Source organism: Haliaeetus albicilla, chromosome W (assembly GCF_947461875.1).
Source record: "Haliaeetus albicilla chromosome W, bHalAlb1.1, whole genome shotgun sequence".
In the NCBI taxonomy this organism is placed as follows: Eukaryota; Metazoa; Chordata; class Aves; order Accipitriformes; family Accipitridae; genus Haliaeetus; species Haliaeetus albicilla.
Genome location: NC_091515.1, coordinates 37,063,392 through 37,082,803, shown reverse-complemented (window position 1 = coordinate 37,082,803; position 19,412 = coordinate 37,063,392). Strand labels below are relative to the sequence as shown.

The 19,412-nt window shown below is 39.5% G+C and overlaps 1 protein-coding gene across 5 annotated transcripts in view; it reads right to left on the bottom strand.

Moving 5' to 3' along the window:
* Positions 1-1,466: 1,466 nt before the first annotated feature.
* LOC138683649 (solute carrier family 12 member 2-like) overlaps positions 1,467-19,412 on the bottom strand; it is a 111,234-nt gene continuing 93,288 nt past the window's right edge. For 2 of the 5 annotated variants that reach the window (XM_069775652.1, XM_069775653.1), the window contains 7 exons: positions 18,803-18,882; positions 11,056-11,178; positions 10,765-10,876; positions 10,157-10,243; positions 4,742-4,877; positions 3,782-3,849; positions 1,467-2,875 (listed from right to left, as the gene is read on the bottom strand). In XM_069775652.1, coding sequence (XP_069631753.1) covers positions 2,740-2,875; positions 3,782-3,849; positions 4,742-4,877; positions 10,157-10,243; positions 10,765-10,876; positions 11,056-11,178; positions 18,803-18,882 — 742 coding nt within the window. In that variant the 3' untranslated portion in view covers positions 1,467-2,739. The other 3 variants (XM_069775656.1, XM_069775654.1, XM_069775655.1) reach the window with 3 other exon arrangements.

Sequence of the window (19,412 nt, the reverse complement as noted above, 5' to 3'; positions counted from 1 at the left end):
AGAACTATCTCTCCACAGTAGCTAAGGAGAGTATGAGATGCCTGCAGCCAACAGGAGCATGGGGCTGCTGTGAGGGGTAGTGTCAGTGTGTGGGGTATTAGTGGCCTGCACCTGATCTGGCTGGGCAGAGGGCTGACAGGGGCTCTTTGAGATGGGGGTGGCAAATAAAAAAAAATAAATTCAACAAACCCTTGACAATTTAAAATGATAACAATAATCTTCATTCAGTTTCCATTTTTTTAGCTTGGAAAGTGTATGTGAAGGGAAATCAATTATTTGTGAATTAAGCTAACGGAACTGTATGACTATTTAGATCAACAGGTTCTCCAGCAAATATAAGGATCTAGAAAAAACATTACATACCTCTTCCTAGCCCTTTACACACAAAAACCAGATAAAAGCCAAAGACATAGAAATTTGCAGTGTGCTTTTAAAAAGTGTTCCCTTTCCATTAGCCTCCAAATCTCATTGTCAAATTCTAAATGTAAATACATGGAAACACTTATTTGAGAAGTATTTATTAAGTTAAGGACATAGATGAGTTCTGAAGTTATCAGGGGTTAATTTTCAAATAAAAATTCTCTCTCATCCAGCCATACTAGGAAATCCCAAAATTGATGTAAGAAGTTCTCAAGTATCATTTTATACGAGAAGACAACTTGCCATTTCTTAAATGCTTCAACTAGTTTCTTATCATAGCTTAATGTACGATAATGAAGTTAGTTAAGGTCAAATTTCCCTTGCTTACTAGTGGCTTTGACATCAAAGGTCTGAAATTTATTTTCCCAATATATTTCCTTGTATCCCAATGGGCTACCAGTTTGAGGGGAAGAGGTGTCAGTCTTTCATTATATTCAGAGGTAAACCAAATTATGTATTTATCTAAAAAATGCAGTTTACCAACAACCTAACTAGTGTCTATTGCACTGTGTAAAATATTTTAATCTTGAATCATAATGATTTGAAGCTATACCTTGCCACACAATGACTAATTGCTTTGTCCTTCAAAAGGAACTGTTACAGTTCAATTTGATCTTATATTTAGCATAAAAATACACCTTTTCTGTGCATCCTTAAATGAAAGTCACTGAAGCACTGTTAAACTGATCCAGCAACATGTCCAATACTAATATCAAAAGGTTGTGAAATTTTTTTAGGCAATACTTTCTATCCAAAATATGTGAATTTAAAAAACTTTTCACATTATTAATCTTTGTATAAAGGCTCAAATAAAATTTCTTGTGTAGGTGTTCATAGTAGACTAAATTATCAGGTTGCCCAGAGAGGTGGTAGATGCCCCATCCCTGGAAACATTCAAGGTCAGGTTGGACTGGGCTCTGAGCAACCTGATCTAGTTGAAGATGTCCCTGCTCATTGTAGGGGGTTTGGACTAGATAACTTTTAAAGGTCCCTTCCAACCCAAACTATTCTATGATTCTATGAAGGTGTCAAAACATACAATGAAAGGACACAAAATTGGCAGTTTCTTTATTAAACATAGAAAACCTATAAAGTAGGATGTATGGAATAAATCTAAATTGCTAGATAATCAAACCTGAGTATTATTTAATAAGACTAAATATATTTTCTGACAACTGAATGAACTGACCTAAAAACATCTCCCTTATTAACTAGTGGCCCTTTTAACAGTTTGTTGAAAAAAATGCAAGAGAATTTTACCTTTTACATTTCACATGGCATGACCTAGCAAGATTCTACATATTGTTTACTGTTTTCTGTTAGATGACATCATATTGCTCATATTACCCATATTCAGGCCTTAAGTTCAGTTTTGTTTCAAAATAAACTGCAAGTGACATCAAAAAGTAAAAGGCCAAGAACTAGGACAGGCCTTTTTCTCTTTTTCCTGCTTTTAATGAGAAAAACAGCCTCAGCCTATAACATGAATTCAGTTTCATATTAGAACTACAGACTGAAGACTGACATACTACCCTTCACCAAAGGTAGCTAATGTTATCCGTATATCTCAAACTAATGCCAAAGTAGTACACAATGTCAATTTTTTGAAAAAGATCCTATCAGCTAGTACAATTAGTTTTATTTTAACTGTTACAAAATTTAGTAGTACAAAGTCTTGACAATAACATCAGGCATGTCTTACTCCAACTGACCTGCCCCAATCCTCACCTTTATTTTAAATATAATGGATAACAACAAAAAAAAGGCCCACAAACTTTCTGAACAATAGAAAACATACCGTACTAAGAACTAATAGCTCAACGGAAGACTGAAAAGCAGCATTCATTTTTATTTTAATATAGAAGATACTACAACCTAAAGGAAGTCTAATCTAAACTTAGTTGAAGGCAGATTTTGACATTCTATATAAAATTAAAAAATAGAATATGTGGATGAGATTTGGTTAATTTCAGAAGGCACCTCAAGGCTAAAAGGCTTTCATAAATTTATAATCCTTTCAAAAAGAAATCACTTTTATTGCCGCTATTCAAATCACAAAGAAAAAGCTTGTTTTGTTCCTCAGTCTAACAAGGTATCCTCCCCCAATAAGCAAGATTAATTTAGAGAAAATATAGAATAAAACTGAAGATGTCACAACTTTATAAATACAGTGACTTTCCTTGTGTGGGTTCAAATCAGTGAAATAGTGAGAGAGTCACTTTTTGCATCTATGATGTTAATAATCTATAGACCATCTCAGTCGCTTTCCTCTGGGCACTGAAATACCACTTTGTCATAGCTGTCCCATGTGCAGTACTCTTAAGAATAGAAGGTAAGAACACTCTGATGATTCCCACGAACAAGGAAAATTGGTGGCAGATCTTTAGAAAGAGCTTCTAACCAGGCCATGTATAGTGCACTAGAAACTGCACCTTTTCTTGCAACTGGCAAACTCCTACAAGTCACAAGAAAGAAGAAAAAGAAAAAAAGCAATGAACAGTTAGAAAAAACTCATGGAGTACAAGTCATATCAGAAAGATGAAAATATAATTCTGCAAAGAGGTAGATATTAAGTCCAATTTCCTATATTTTTCAGATGTAACTCATTAATTAAATTCTGAGAAAAAGTAAAGAGTTCATATCTTAAGTACCACAGGCCTTTACATCTACTTACACCTCACTTTTGGCCTTTTATCACCATTTTATATTCAGGCAGCTTCACAATGAGTTCTCCTCAGTTGGAGAAAGTTTCTTTAAAGACTCTTCAAGTCTTTAAAATAGAACTTTTACTTATGGTGCTAAGTTGTTGCAGTCTATCTTTCTCACAATCCTTCCAAAACACACCATATTGTTGTCTTTTGAAAAACTACTGGAAGTCTACTTGCACTGATCAAACTCCATTTGTGGTACTACTTCATGGAGCTCTGAAGCAGGCTCCTAAAGGAAAACATGGTGAAGAAGCTACAATCTGCATTCTAATTGTAGTTCCATGGAAATGCATCAGCAAGTAATGTTGATCAAAAGTACCTTTATCTAGAGAGATTTCCCAGAAAAAACAGAGTTTAAAGGAAGAATGCGAAAGAGGAGGGAATAGTTGGCATGCAAGAGGGGAATGAATGTGAGAATCTCAAGCTGCACTGCAGATGTGGAGGCAGTCATCTGAAGTAACATATGAAAAGCATGAAACTACATAGGCCATTCTTTATGCATCAGTAATTACTTCCAGTACTGAAACTTGCTCGAGTATTTCTATGCTTTAATGCCAAGGCACAGTCTTCTTTCTAACCTGTATTTACATATATTTATAGTTCAAATTACAGTACTATATCAATTAGAATAACCATAAAAATTATTTACTTACATAACAATTATGTTAGCTGTACTTGAATGTTCTTTCAGCAACTCATTTAGCCTAATCTGACGATAAGTCTGTATTTAAGAATGAAAATTGTGAGGAAGATCTTTTATTTTTATATATAAACTAGAAAAAAATAATTTGATCAAGAAAAAAACCCCAATTGTGATCAATTGGTATGTATCATTTATAGAAAGCATATACTTCCCCCTCAATTTGGTAACTTGTTCATTTGTCTGAGATACCTATGGTTCCAAGGCCATGAGAGAATAAAAACGGTAAACTTAGAAACATGCAAATAAGCCAAGTACTACAAAAGCTAATTTTAAGATAGTCCCTCTACTAATGATATAATCCTTCACAGCTGCTGGAAGCAAGAGCCCCCTAAACTGTCTCCAAGGTTTGTTTAACTATTTCCTGTAAGTAGCAAGCCAGTGTTACAGAAGCCCCACTTTTGTTTGGCAAGCCTCTCTCCACAATGGACCTCCTTTTTATACTACTGTATCCTTGCTTAGCATCTTAAGCAGCTCCCCACTATTCTACTACTGATGACTTCTTTCTTAAACTTGCATTTATACAGTCATTTTCACTTTTCTCTTTCACATCAGCTACAGTGCTTGTTGCAGCAAACATTTGGAGTTAGCCATTTCTTATAGTTCTGTTGTTCTCAGGTCAGCTGAAATCTTGTTAGCCTGCTGGCTAGTGTCTGCAGAAACAAGCTATCAGCAGACAAGAATGAATTGCTGCAAGTATCTCACTGAAAAGTTTTGAGGTTGTTTGTGGACATCAGGAACAGCAAGGAATTAACTAGTTCATTAACTATAAAGATGCTGCTTTCCATGAGTTATTCATAAAAGCATCTATGGAAGAGAATAACAAGAATCAGCTTATTAATTATATCCACAAATGCCAGAGGGGGGGGGGGAATTGACAACATTTAACATAACTGTTTAAAGAATACAGCACCTTTGTTTTGTGAAGTTCAAGTTCATTATCTGTTATCCTCCAAGGTTCACTCTCCTTCATTTTATCTGCAATTTCTTGTTCTTTATCATCTTCATGAAGTCTGAATGGCTCTATCATTTCTTCAAAAGCTGTAATACTGGAACAATTAACAGAACAGCCATATTAAAACAGATATGGTACTAGTCTGTACATCAGCAATGACTTTCATTCTATGGGAGAGAGGAGTGAGAATATGTGAGAGAAACAACCCTGCAGACAACAAGGTCAGTGAGGAAGGAGGGGGAGGAGGTGCTCCAGGCGCCGGAGCAGAGATTCCCCTGCAGCCCATGGTGAAGACCATGGTGAGGCAGGTTGTCCCCCTGCAGCCCATGGAGGTTAATGGTGGAGCAGATATCCACCTGCAGCCTGTGAAGGACCCCATGCCAGAGCAGTTGGATGTGCCCTGAAGAAAGCTGCAGCCCGTGGAGAGCCCACACTGGAGCAGTCCATTCCTGAAGGACTACACCTTGTGGAAAGGACCCATGCTGGAGAAGTTCTTGAAGAACTGCAGCCCATAGGTGGGACCCCATACTGGAGAAGTTCTTGAAGAACTGCAGCCCATAGGTGGGACCCCATGCTGGAGCAGGGGAAGAGCATGAGGAGGAAGGAGCAGCAGAGATGAAGAGTTATGAACTGACAGCAACCCCCATTCCCCATCCCCCTGTGCTGCTCGGGGGGAGGAGGTAGAAGAGTTGGGAGTGAAGTTAAGCCTGGGAAGAAGGTGGGGGTGGGGGGAAGGTGTTTTTAGATTTGTTCTCATTTCTCACTACCCTACTCTATTATTAATTGGCAATAAATTAAATTAATCTTCCCCAAGTCGAGTCTTTTTTGCCCATGACGATAACTGGTGAGTGATCTCCCTGTCCTTATCTCAATCCATGAGCTTTTCGTTGTATTTTCTCTGCCTGAGAAAGGAGGGGGAGTGATAGAGTGGCTTGGTGGGCACCTGGCAGACAGCCAAGATCAACCCACCACACTTGAAAGTGGAAGAGTACTAGCTTAGAAAGTATGTAGCAACTAACAATGATTTATTCAGAATTAAGTTTGAAAGAGAAGTTTCCAGTACAGTCTAAGAAACATGTTCAAATCCAAATAACTAGAGCCATCTTGTCTATGGTCTTCCTGTTGCATTCTTTAAGATGTCAAGTGTATTCTCAAATTACTTGGATGTTACAGCAATGACTTTGAAAGAAAAAATTAGGAGAAAGAGGCATTCATTTCTCTTTCTAAGAGAAACTGATCTCACCCTAATTTCTCAACCCACATTATGATATTTGAATAGCAAATAAAGGCTGTCATGGATTAGGAAAGGTAACTTGTCTTTGAATTGCCCCAATGTGCGAGATATGCGAGAGGTGAAAGAGTAATCAATATTAAGATTTTAGTGGAACAGACTGAAATGTATGCCTTATTTCCAATGAAATAATTAGATTTTGATGGTATTTGAATGTTTTTTAGAAAGAACTCAAAGTACTGCCAATCTTTTGTGGTTTCAAATTACACACTGTGGAAGGTTTTTAAAAAGTAAGTAAATCCTCTTAATATATATTGCAATATCAGTATATGTAGCATGTTACCTTCCATGTAGTTAAACACTCACTCCATGCCCATTTTCAAACTGAGGCAGCATTTCTGTTCCTCTAGGAAACCTCCACATTATATAAAGTGTCATGGTTTAACCCCAGCCAGCAACTAAGCACCACGCAGCTGCTCACTCACTTCCCCCCCACCCAGTGGGATGGGGGAGAGAACTGGGGGGGGGGGGAAGTAAAACTCGTGGGTTGAGATAAGAACAGTTTAATAGAACAGAAAAGAAGAAACTAATAATGATAATAATAATAAAAGGATTGGAATATACAAAACAAGTGATGCACAATGCAATTGCTCACCACCCGCCGACCAATGCCCCATTAGTCCCCAAGCGGCAATCCCCCCCAGCCCCATTCCCCCCCAGTTTATATACTAGATGGGACGTCACATGGTATGGAATATTCCTTTGGCCAGTTTGGGTCAGCTGCCCTGGCTGTGTCCCCTCCCAACTTCTTGCGCCCCTCCAGCCTTCTTGCTGGCTGGGCATCAGAAGCTGAAAAATCCTTGACTTTAGCCTAAACACTACTTGGCAACAACTGAAAACATCAGTGTTATCAACATTCTTTTCATACTGAACTCAAAACATAGCACTGCACCAGCTACTAGGAAGACAATTAACTCTATCCCAGCTGAAACCAGGACAAAAGAATATGCTTTTTTTTCTACCCTTAGCCTTAACAGTGTTCTTTACTGAAGTTAGTTGATACAATGACTTCACTTTCATCAAGAGTGAAAAACACCAAACGTAATCTGCTGGTGTTTTTTGGCAGAAGAAAAAGGAGAAGTGTTAACAATATTCTATTATACAGCAAAGCAACTATTAAAAAAACCCCAACATCTTTTATTTGCTTAATTTACAACTATTGTTAACTTCAACTAGATTTCTTAAAAAGATTTTGGATACATTTGGGAGAATTATTCCACAGAGATCATAAAAAATGCTCTCAGAAGAAATAACTCAAGGATCACTTCCATGAAATGTGACCCATGTAATTCTACAATCTCAACTTTTTAAGGCACACAAATGAGCGCTACCTATAATTTTAGGCATTTTACAGTAGCAGGCCCCTATCACAGGAGCAAAGGCATCCAAAAAGTACCAGAGTGCCAGAAGTACTCTACCATTTTAGTTACTTGATATATTCTATATGTTTAAGAAAAGGTGAGTAAAAAGCAGGGTGTAAAAGAATACATACTAGCATTTATATAAGTTGTAAACAGGTATTTCCTAATTTGCATGACAACTCAAATTATTCAGATCAATATTTTCACTTCAACACACTAAAGATGACTTGAAGGGGAAAGACGATCCTTAGGCATGTCTTGATATTTTTAGATCTTATAGACACATTCTACTATGAACCCCCCCCCCCAGCCAGTACTGAAAGCCATCTACAATTACCATTGTTTAAACTTGAAAAAAAATAATCAGAAATATCACACGTATGACAATTCCCATGCAGCTTAAAAGTTGCAACTTAAGTGTCCAAGCTAATTTAAAAAAACAAAACAAAACCCTCACAAGAACAACACCCCACACAATACAACAGGCTACTTAAAGATGAAACTTCATTACCTTCAGCTAAACATCCAAGATTAAGACCACTTAAAACTATTGTGAGCATTCCTCTTCTTTTTAGAGAAGATTGCTCCAGACAAATTGGATTTTTCTAACTGGATGTTTTCTAAATCTAACATTACAGTCTGTACTGGGTCTGGATGGGATGGAGTTAACTTACTTCATAGCAGCCTATATGGTGCCGTGCTTTGCATTTGTGACCAAAACTGTTGACAGCACACCAATGTTTTGGCAACAGCTGAACAGTGCTTCCACATTGTCAAGCCCCCCACAAAAGTCAGTAGGCTGAATAGCCTGGGGGTGGGCAAGAGGTTGGGAGGGGACATACCCGGGACAGCTGACCCAAACTGACCAAAGGGTTATGCTATACCACATGACATTGCAGACATCGCACTCAGCAATAAAAGCTCAAGGAAAGGAGGAGGAAGGGGGGGATGCTCATGATTATGGTGTTTGTCTTCCCAAGCAACGGTTATGCATGTTGAGGCCCTGCTTCCCAGGAAGTGGCTGGACATCTGCCTGCCAATGGGAAGTAGTGAATGAATTCCTCTTTTTTGCTTTGCTTGCACATGCAGCTTTTGCTTTCCCTATTAAACTGTCATTATCTTGATCCACGACTCTTTTCCCCTTCCTTCTATTTTTTCCCTGTCTCACGGGAGAGGGGAGTGAGTGACAGGCAGGGTGGGTGTTTGGCCACTGGTTGGGGTCCACCCACCACAGTCCTTTCTTGGCACCCAAGAGGGGGACTCCAGGAATTCTAGATAACCACAGTAATTGGGAGAGGTAATGGGAAAAACTTGGACTAGACATTGCCAGGGAGTCACATAATTGTGGGGAATCTTTTGTTGGTGAAAAGTGGTGAAAGGATGAGAGGTGGAGTTTTACTGTGTGTGTAAATTGTCCACCTTTATCAGTGTTATGAGGATGTTACTTTGATTTTGGTATGGGGAATTTTTTTTGTTGATGTAAGTGAAGTTTGTGAAGAGTATGTTATGAATGTATATTTTAATGAAAATTCTTAAGTATGTGTTTCATAGAGGCAAGGGGTGGAATGTATTGGGTGTACATAGCAAGGTTTTGGTACTGGAGGGAGGGGTGCAAGGGTGGCCCCTGTGAAAAGATGCCAGAAGCTGCCCTGTGCTGGACACACCCAGTTCCAGCTCCACAGTGGACCCACCGCTCTGGCAAAAGCTGAGCCAGTCAGAGAACCTGGTGGCACTTCTGTGAGAACATAGTTAAGAAAAGGGCACCACATGGCAGTGTGAGGAGAAAAAAAAAAAAAAAAATTGTGGGGGGGGGGAAGTGAGAAAAACAAGCCTGTGAACACCAAGGTCAGAGAAGAAGGATGGGGAGGTGAGGTGTTCCAGGCACCAGAGCAGATATTTCCCTGCAGCCCATGGAGAGGACCAAGCCAGAGCAGATATCCACACTGCAGCCTATGGAGGACCCTATGCAGGAGTAAGTGGCTATTTCCTGAAGGAATTGCGACCCGTGCAAAGTCCACGCAGGAGCAGGTTCTCCTGACAGAAACTGCAGCCTGTGGAGGACCCGCTCTGGAGCAGGGGAAAAGTATGAAGAGGAAGGAGCATCAGAGAGGAATTGTTATGGACTGACCCTAATTCCCCATTCACCATCTCCCCTGCACCCCTGCAGGGGAGGAGGGAGGGGGCACGGGGGGGTATAGGAGTTGGGAGTGAAGGTGAACCTTGGGGATAAAGGGGGTGGGGAATGTGTTGTTTTAATTTTTGCCTTTGTTTCTCACTATCCAAATCTATTTTAATTGTCAATAACTTAAGTTAATTTTCCCCAAGTAAAGTCTGTTTTGCCTGTGACAGTAATTGGTAAATGATCTCCCTGTCCTTATATGAACCCATGAGCTTTTTCATCTTATTTTCTCCCCCTGTCCTGTTGAGAAGGGGGAGTGATAGTGCAGCTTGGTGGGGGTCTGGCTGCAGTCCAAGGTTCACCCACCACACAGTCTAAAGACCGGAGGTAAAAAAAAAATTAAAAGTTATAAAATACAAAGTTCTAGACTCTTATAAAAAAGTTATAGCTTAGTTAATTTCCTGCATTTTTCTGAAACTCTGTATGTTATAGGACCTACTTTATCAAAATTCTTAAGAACAAAATATTCTAAATTCATGAAAGAAATTAAGACTTCACCTAACAACCAGTTTTTGGGTGGGTTTTTTTTTTTTGAGACTTACTTTTCTATCTTTGGCTTCATATTAATATCTCCAAGGACCATGATGTCTGAGAAATCTATCCGAAATTTGCTGAGCAAAGTAGCCATCCTGCATCAGAAAAACAAGCCTTTATACACTGAGCACATCTTTTATAGTTTACAGGGTAAATAGTCAGGCACTTGGTACTAAAAACACTAGTTTGAAAACAAAAACAACCACCACCACCACCACCCCTCAAGTGTGATAGAAGTAGAGGGGGAAAAATCCCTGTTTGAACAGAACTATTATACAAACCTGGCATACTGCTATAGATCAACATACTTTAGAAAATACATTTTTAAAAGCATAAAATAAGAGAAGAGCGCTCCCTTAAAGACAACCCCAGAAAATATTTGAATACCAGAGAAAACATTAGTGCCAGACAACATTACAGAAAAATTAGTGTAACCTGAGGTATATCTCATTCAGCATAATTTGAGGGAATGGAACTATTCTGGTGGAGGGAGAACAGAGTATGATTAAACCTCTGCTAAAGAACAGTTGAAAGAAGACTACTAGTAAGAGGAACTCATCTAGTGTATACCATGTTCCGTTAGTATTTGAAATGAAATTTTTAGAGGTAAACTTACGCTCTTCTGTCACGATCAATCCTGTTTATTTTTCCACCAATGAACACTCTGATCTTACAATCTTTCCACTTTTTCTTGCTTGTAAGAAGGTAAGGAATCAACAGTGTCAAACCTGCATTTTGACCAGAGTTTAGGACCGTATCAGAAAACATAGCATCTAAGAAGAGAGTTTAATAGTATAACTTTGTAATCTATATATGAACTGACTGAAAGATATCTATCAACAACTAATTTAAAATCACTTCAATATTGTTTTCCAAACACTTGTTGATAAAGTACAAAGTACATTACCTCCATCATCAAAGAGCCACCAGACATCAATATTGCTTTTGCCTTGTTTCTTCTGAAATTGGGTAGTAGCATCAAGAAGTCTTTGGCCAGCCAAATTTAAAGGAGAAGATGGGCCCTTTGAACCTGGAAAAAATATATAATGGCAGGTTATTTTTTAACTGGTTTGCTTAATAAGCCCAAAATCCAAATGCAACATCTTAATATCAATATTTTGTGATATCTGTAAGTTGAAATAGAAGTAGTTTTGAAATTTTCTTTTTCTAGACTCCAAATTTTGATTGAATAGATATATACTAAGCTATATTTAGGGAGTTCGCAAACTCACAAATTCAACGGCTGCAGATTTAAACCTCCAAGTCATCTAGCAGACATTTGACAAATAAATGATTTGCAAGATCTTTATATAGTCATTTGCCTGAACAATTTAACTAATATCACATACATACTTCAGAGCATTAGATCATGTGCTGTTGCTACCTCTTGCATGACAAAAATCTTACTCCCCTGAAAAACATGTAGACTCTATAAATAAGAACCACCTCATAAGCACTGTTCTTCATTCCTTAAATCCATTTAAGCATGTGGTCAAAAGAAAAGATAGTTCTAACTGTTGGAATTCTATCTTTTGTAGAAAGTACTGTTTTGCATGTGCAAGAGTCTGAAGCACAATATATACTAATTTTGTGTAACCAAGACAACTATCGCATCTACTGTACAGATACTTATTGGAACAAGACTACAATGGGATTTTCAATTAGTTTAATACATATAAATATATAAAAGAACTACAGAAAAAAACCTAACTCATTTCCCATAGCTTAAATCTGATTTTGAACAAGAAGCAAGAATTTGATATTCATCTCAGTCCTTGCCTTATTAGGAATTTTTAAATTCAGAGTACATCTGTGACTGATTTAAATTACTATACTACAATACTGCATACTGGGATTTCTTCCAAACTGCCATCTTGTACTTAAGCTGAAATCTCACTTTCCATTATTAAAAAATGACAGCTTCTAGCTGTTAAAATTATAAAGTAAATGTCAAAAGAGTTGGATGTATTTTAGTTGAGGCAAAAGTATTTGCTTAACTCTCAAAAAAAGCCTCAAATAAACCAACTGCTTAATTCAACTTAATTCATCACTATTCATACTATCTGAATGACTACTTCACATTATTTCAGACATTAATCTCACTGATTTGCTATATTATCCCTTGCTTTGTAAGCTATTGAACAATTCCAAATACTATAGCAACAACTATGGCTTCAGAAGATATATTGAATAGACTGATACAACACTTGAGAGTACACCACTAGATAATCCTTCCGTTAATCCTAAATCAAGTAGTGATCCAGTAAAATATCTGAGACCCAGAGAACTAAGCAAGCTCCTGAATATATTTCAGTATCAATTATAAAGAACAAAGTTTCAAAAAACCAAAACAAACCAACCAAACAAACAAAAACCCCCAAACCACACAACATTCATATTTTGGATGCATACACAATCCTTTCTCAGTAACAACCTGTTCTGGGAACTTGCACAAACTTTCATTTTACCACAACCTAATCATTGAAGATGAACCAACCATATTCCAAATCAAGCATAAAGAAACAAATTAACATTATACAATTGATATTTTCTCTCTCTGGTACACACACATGTGCATATACAAAAAGGAGTGTGAAAGGAAAATCGAAATTAACAATGTGAAAGAATGATTTAAGACAAAATGGTGAAAAATGCCTGCCTTTTTTCAACAGCGATTGCGTTGGAGTCTTTCCATCCTCCTCATCCTCTGGAACATGTTTAAACATACAAAATGAAAAGGTTAATTTCCTCTGTGATATTAATGAAAACACAACGATTTTATATTTAAAAAATGTAGAAAATAAAGATGTAGAATGAAATGGTTTTTCATATGAAAAAACAGAGTGTCCTAAGAATGACTTGTACTTAAAAAGAAACAAACCCAGAAACCAAATCCAAACATTTCTCACTTAACTATAAAGTCACTTTAAGCTTTTTCCTTAAAAATAGGTGTACTGGTTTCAGCTGGGATAGAGTTAATTTTCTTTCTAGTAGCTGGTTTAGTGTTATGTTTTGAGTTCAGTATGAGAAGAATGTTGATAACACACTGATGTTTTCAGTTGTTGCTAAGTAGTGTTTAGACTAAGTCAAGGATTTTTCAGCTTCTCACGCCCAGCCAGCGAGAAGGCTGGAGGAGCACAAGAAGTTGGGAGGGGACACAGCCAGGGCAGCTGACCCAAACTGGCCAAAGGAATATTCCATACCATGTGACATCATGTCTAGTATATAAACTGGGGGGAGTGGGGCTGGGGGGCTGTCGTGGTTTAACCCCGGCCAGCAACTAAAGCACCACGCAGCTGCTCTATCACTCCCCCTCCTCAACTGGACAGGGGAGAGAAAATATAACGAAAGGCTCATGGGTTGAGATAAGGACAGGGAGAGATCACTCAAACAATTACCATCATGGGCAAAACAGACTCGACTTGGGGAAAATTAACTTAATATATTGCTAATCAACCAGAGTAGGGTAATGAGAAATAAAACCAAATATTAAAACACCTTCCCCCCACCCCTCCCTTCTTCACGGGCACAGCTTCACTCCTGCATTCTCTACCTACCCCCCAGCGGCGCAGGGGGAATGAGGAATGGGGGTTATGATCAGTTCATCACACACTGTCTCTGCCGCTTCATCCTCTTCAGGGCCAGGACTCCTCACACTTTTCCCCTGCTCCAGCGTGGGGTCCCTCCCACGGGCTGCAGTTCTTCACGAACTGCTCCCGCATGGGTCCCTTCCATAGGGTGCAGTCCTTCAGGAGCACACTGCTCCAGCATGGGTCCCCCATGGGGTCACAAGTCCTGCCAGCAAACCTGCTCCAGCGTGGGCTACTCTCTCCACCGGGTCACAGGTCCTGCCAGGAGCCTGCTCCAGCGCAGGCTTCCCATGGGGTCACAGCCTCCTTTGGGCATCCGCCTGCTCTGGTGTGGGGTCCTCCAGGGGCTGCAGGTGGATATCTGCTCCACCATTAACTCCATGGGCTGCAGGGGGACAGCCTGCCTCACCATGGTCTTCACCACAGGCTGCAGGGGAATCTCTGCTCTGGTGCCTGGAGCACCTCCTCTCCCTCCTTCTTCACTGACCTTGGTGTCTGCAGAGTTGTTTCTCTCACATATTCTCACTCCTCTCTCTGGCTGCAGTTTCTGTGCTGCTGCAACTTTTTTCCCTTCTTACATATGTTATCCCACAGGCGCTACCATCGTTGCTCATTGGCTCAGGCTTAGCCAGCGGTGGGTCTGTCTTGGAGCCGGCTGGCATTGGCTCCATAGGACATAGGGGAAGCTTCTAGCAGCTTCTCACAGAAGCCACCCCTGTAGCCCCCCCGCTACTAAAATCTTGCCACGCAAACCCAATACAGAGGTGGATCGCTGCTTGGGAACTAACTGGGCATCGGTCAGTGAGTGGTGATCAACTCCATTGTGCATCACTTGTTCTGTATATTCCAATTCTTTTATTATTATTATTGTCATTTTATTAGTGCTATTATTATCATTATTAATTTCTTCCTTTCTGTTCTATTAAACTGTTCTTATCTCAACATATGAGTTTTACCTTTTTTTTCACGATTCTCTCCCCCATCCCACTGGGGGGGGGAATGAGTGAGTGGCTGCATGGTGTTTAGTTGCTGGCTGGGGTTAAACCACAAGAGGAAAGTCATTTAATGTCAAAGTATCCTGAATTATTTGTGTCTGTTAATATGCATATTATAAAATATTGTAGTCTGAGTTAAAGAACCCTTCACAAATTTAGCAGCACTTTCAATATATAGCTTTGTGTCCTGCTTCTCATCAATCTCATTAGCTATTTAAAACCAAAAAAATAATCCATTGTACTTTGTAGTCTACCAATTATTTTATTTAAAGGCCTAGAGCTCAAATATTTATTTTATGTACTGGTAAATTCTAAAGCAAAATACTTAAATGATTAAACATCAATGGCTAGAAAAGCATGAGACACTTCTGTTCCCACAAAAAAAACCCAACCTTATCTAATTCCTTGGGGGAAGTTGGGGGAGGGAATGAAAAAAGAACCAGAGAGAGAAAGAGTGAGAATTCAAGTTTCATTGCTAACTAGAAGAAAGTTACCTTTATGTAGAACAGGAGTTTTTTCACTGGATGACAGAACAAAAGCTATAGAAAAAGCATCTGTCTCAGCCTTCTTGCTATAATCTACTTTTACTATGACATCCTGGGAACATGGAGATTTTTCTTGGAATGACAATATCTCTTCTTTTAGTAAGCAAAGAAACACTTTATAAACCACTTATCTGTGCCAAATGGTATCAGAGATACGTGACTATACTGGCAAAGTTCACAATTGGTTAAACTATACTACAACTGCCATGCTATGGAAAACAACAAAAACTTATCAACTGATTCAAAGTACAAAGAGGCTCCTCCTTTGAAAATAGCTTTAGATTCCTGCTATTTCCCAGATTTTTGGTGTCTATTGCATTACCATAGGCTAATCATAAAACAGAGCTAGCTACTAATGAGGAAGTACAAACTTCATGTTTATATTATGTGCATCTTTTAAAAATGTAAAAATATGAAGACACAGTACCTCTGACATAAACAGAATTTGAAAAAGTAAGAACTAAACAGAAACATTGGCTAGAAATGTTTCTTATTTTAGCAAAAATTTCCCTCCTTTGATCAAAGGAAAAGCCTCTAGGAAAAAAAAAAAGAGACAGACTTTAATAGAAGAAACACTAACTACAGATACCAGAATAACATTAACTAAGCATCTGTATAGAGAAAAAGCTTTTCAAGTGTTGCTAATGGAACTCTACTGCTGACAAGATGACTTAAGTATGAAATGTGTGGTAAAGGTATCACATTCTCTGCTATTATATTAATGGAGTCACACTACTAATTCTATCTGACATTGAGACCCTGTTTTTTGTTTTAAAATATTGGGGGGGGGAGGGTTGGTACAACATTTTCCATGCAAAAGGAGAAAAAATATAAACCCTAACCCCAAGTGGAGGATGAGCCTTAGACAAGGCCCCAGCCATGGCCCAGACCACCAAGTTTTCTTCCAGGCTTGGCTTCAGTTGAGCTACTTGATGGTTGAGTTGAAGCAAACTCAACACAGACCCCAGTGGATACTAATAAGACTTTTCTGACACCTTGGAGTTATGCTTTCCCAGTCGTCTCAGCAGTGTCCTGTGTGAACAACAGGCTGCTCCTTGCTGTTTTTCTCATACTGCTTTGCCCTCTTGCACACAGCAACAAGTTCTCTGCCTCCCTCTAAATCCTAACACCCTTGTATATTTCCAGGGAAGGAAAAACCATCCCCGCTTTCCACAGGGCGCCACCTACACAGCATGAGTTGCATGTCCTGTACTCGGCACTGGTGAGGCTGCACCTTGAGTACTGTGTTCAGTTTTGGGCCCCTCACTACAGGAAAGACATTGAGGTGCTGGAGCGTGTCTAGAGAAGGGCAACAAAGTTGGTGAGGGGCCTGGAGCACAAGTCTTATGAGGAGCGGCTGAGGGAACTGGGGTTGTTTAGTCTGGAGAAAAGGAGGCTGAGGGGAGACCTTATCACTCTCTACAACTACCTGAAAGGAGGTTGTAGTGAGGTGGGTGCTTGTCTCTTCTATCAGTTAACTAGTGATAGGACGAGAGGAAATGGCCTCAAGTTGCGCCAGGGGAGGTTTAGATTGGATATTAGAAAAAAATTCTTTACTGAAAGGGTTGTCAGGCATTGGAACAGGCTGCCCAGGGAAGTGGTTGAGTCACCATCCCTGGAGGTGTTAAAAAAACATGTAGATGTGGCACTTCAGGACATAGTTTAGTGGGCATGGTGGTGTTGGGTTGACAGTTGGACTCGATGATCTTGAAGGTCTTTTCCAACCTAAACGATTCTATGATTCTATGATTCTATGTCACAAGCAGCCTTCCTCATTGCAGCAACACTGCATGGAGCAGGCTACAAACAAATCAGACATTATCAATTCAGTACACAGTTGCCAACAAAGTTCACAGGCTTACTTCATGATTCTGCTTGAATTCAACTAAAATTATGCTAGTCGGCTTAAGACAACTACCTACAAAGTGCAACCAAGTCTTCTACATTGAAAATACAAAACCTTTCCAAATGTAAGATAGACTACTGTTGAGGTCTCTAAGTTGCTGAGGTTAGGGGGAAAAATACATAACATAGAATTATTGGATCATGCAACTTTTGCTAAATTATTTTCTTAATTTCTAGACATGGGTCTTAAGTACTTGATATCCGTTTGGTAGCCTCTTTACTTTCTTTCAGTAACATATTAAAGTCATTGGGAAGCAAGTACATACAGCTTACAAATAGATAGTTGTATATATATATAAAACCAAGTTCTGTTGCTGAACATAGGGTATACTTCTTATAGATGTCAGGCTGTGTTAGGTTTCTGTGGCAAGGTTTTTGGTAGCAGGGAGGCTGCAAGGGTGGCTTCTGTGAGAAGATGCCAGAAGCTGCCCCCATGTCAGACAGAGCCAGTTCTAGCCTGCTCCAAGTTGGACTGGCCGATGACCAAAGCTCAGCAAATCAGCAACAGTGGTAGTGCCTCTGTGATAACATATTTAAGAAAAGGTAAAAAATGCTGTGAAACAGCAGCTGGAAGAGAGAGGAGTGAGAATATGTGAGAGAAACAACCCTGCAGACACCAAGGTCAGTGAGGAAGGAGGGGGAGGAGGTGCTCCAGGCGCCGAAGCAGATATTCCCCTGCAGCCTGTGGTGAAGACCATGGTGAGGCAGATTGTTCCCCTGCAGCCCATGGAGGTTAACAGTGGAGCAGATATCCACCTGCAGCCCGTGGAGGACCGCACGTTGGAGCAGGTGGATATGCCCTGAAGAAAGCTGCAGCCCATGGAGATCCCACACTGGAGCAGTATCCTAGTAGGAACTGCGGCCCACAGAGAGGAGGCCATGCTGGAGCAGGTTTTCTGGCAGGACTTGTGACCCCGTGGGGGACCTACGCTGGAGCAGTCCATTCCTGAAGGACTACACCTTGTGGAAAGGACCCATGCTGGAGAAGTTCTTGAAGAACTGCAGCCCATGGGAAGGACTCACATTGGAGAAGTTCATGAAAGACTGTATCCTGTGGGAGAGACCCCAAGCTGGAGCAGGGGAAGAGCATGAGGAAGAAGGAGCAGCAGAGATGAAGAGTTATGAACTGACAGCAACCCCCATTCCCCATCCCCCTGTGCTGCTCGGGGGGAGGAGGTAGAAGAGTTGGGAGTGAAGTTAAGCCTGGGAAGAAGGTGGGGGTGGGGGGAAGGTGTTTTTAGATTTGTTCTCATTTCACATTATCCTACTCTATTATTAATTGGCAATAAATTAAATTAATCTTCCCCGAGTCGAGTCTTTTTTGCCCATGACGATAATTGGTGAGTGATCTCCCTGTCCTTATCTCAATCCATGAGCTTTTCTTTGTATTTTCTCCCCCTGTCCAGTTGAGGAGGGGGGGTGATAGAGCTGCTTGGTGGGCACCTGGCAGCTATCCAAGGTCAACCCACCACACAGGCTTATTAATTTAAATGATTTTTATTCTATGAAAAGAGTGGGTTTGGGTTTTTGTTAAAAAAATAGAAATCTTCATTTAACAGCTTCAGAAAGTGGTGTTTAAAAGAACAGCTATTTGCCAGAGGAAACAAAATAAATCTTACCTTGTCCCTGAAGGTGAGATATGTCCAAGCCCTCTTTTAGGCGGATGACAACTACACCATACTGGATGTCAAAGGCATCACTACACAAAAGAAACAGTAATAAAACACTTCTATAATCTTTCCTTTCCCCAGAAGCCTACTTTATGCATCCTTTTTGAACAAATTTTAGAGACTAAACTCCATTTAAGTTTGTTACAATTTCATTTTCGTTTCCAAACTATCAACTGCATTATTGAACTGAACACCATGTCCTGAAAAGCAACATACATAAAGGTTATCTGATCCCTTTTCTTTCTCTCCTATATAAAATGGTGATTAAATAAAAGAAACACGAACAAGTCAGTCGAGTTCTGCAGAGATGATGACAAAATACACTGGGAAATCTAAATTTTGATTCCTCCCATCAAAAATGGTCTTTATTTCAAGTACATCTCCTTGATCTGCAGACTACACATTTCTGAAGTGTTCCAAAACATTTGGGGATTAAAAAAAGATATGAAATTTTAATTCAGAATCAAATTAGATACAAGTATAATGTGCTTATTTCCATTATATCTGATGGGGGAAGGAACTCTCTCCATTAAAAAGGAAATTAAGAGGAGAAACTTCA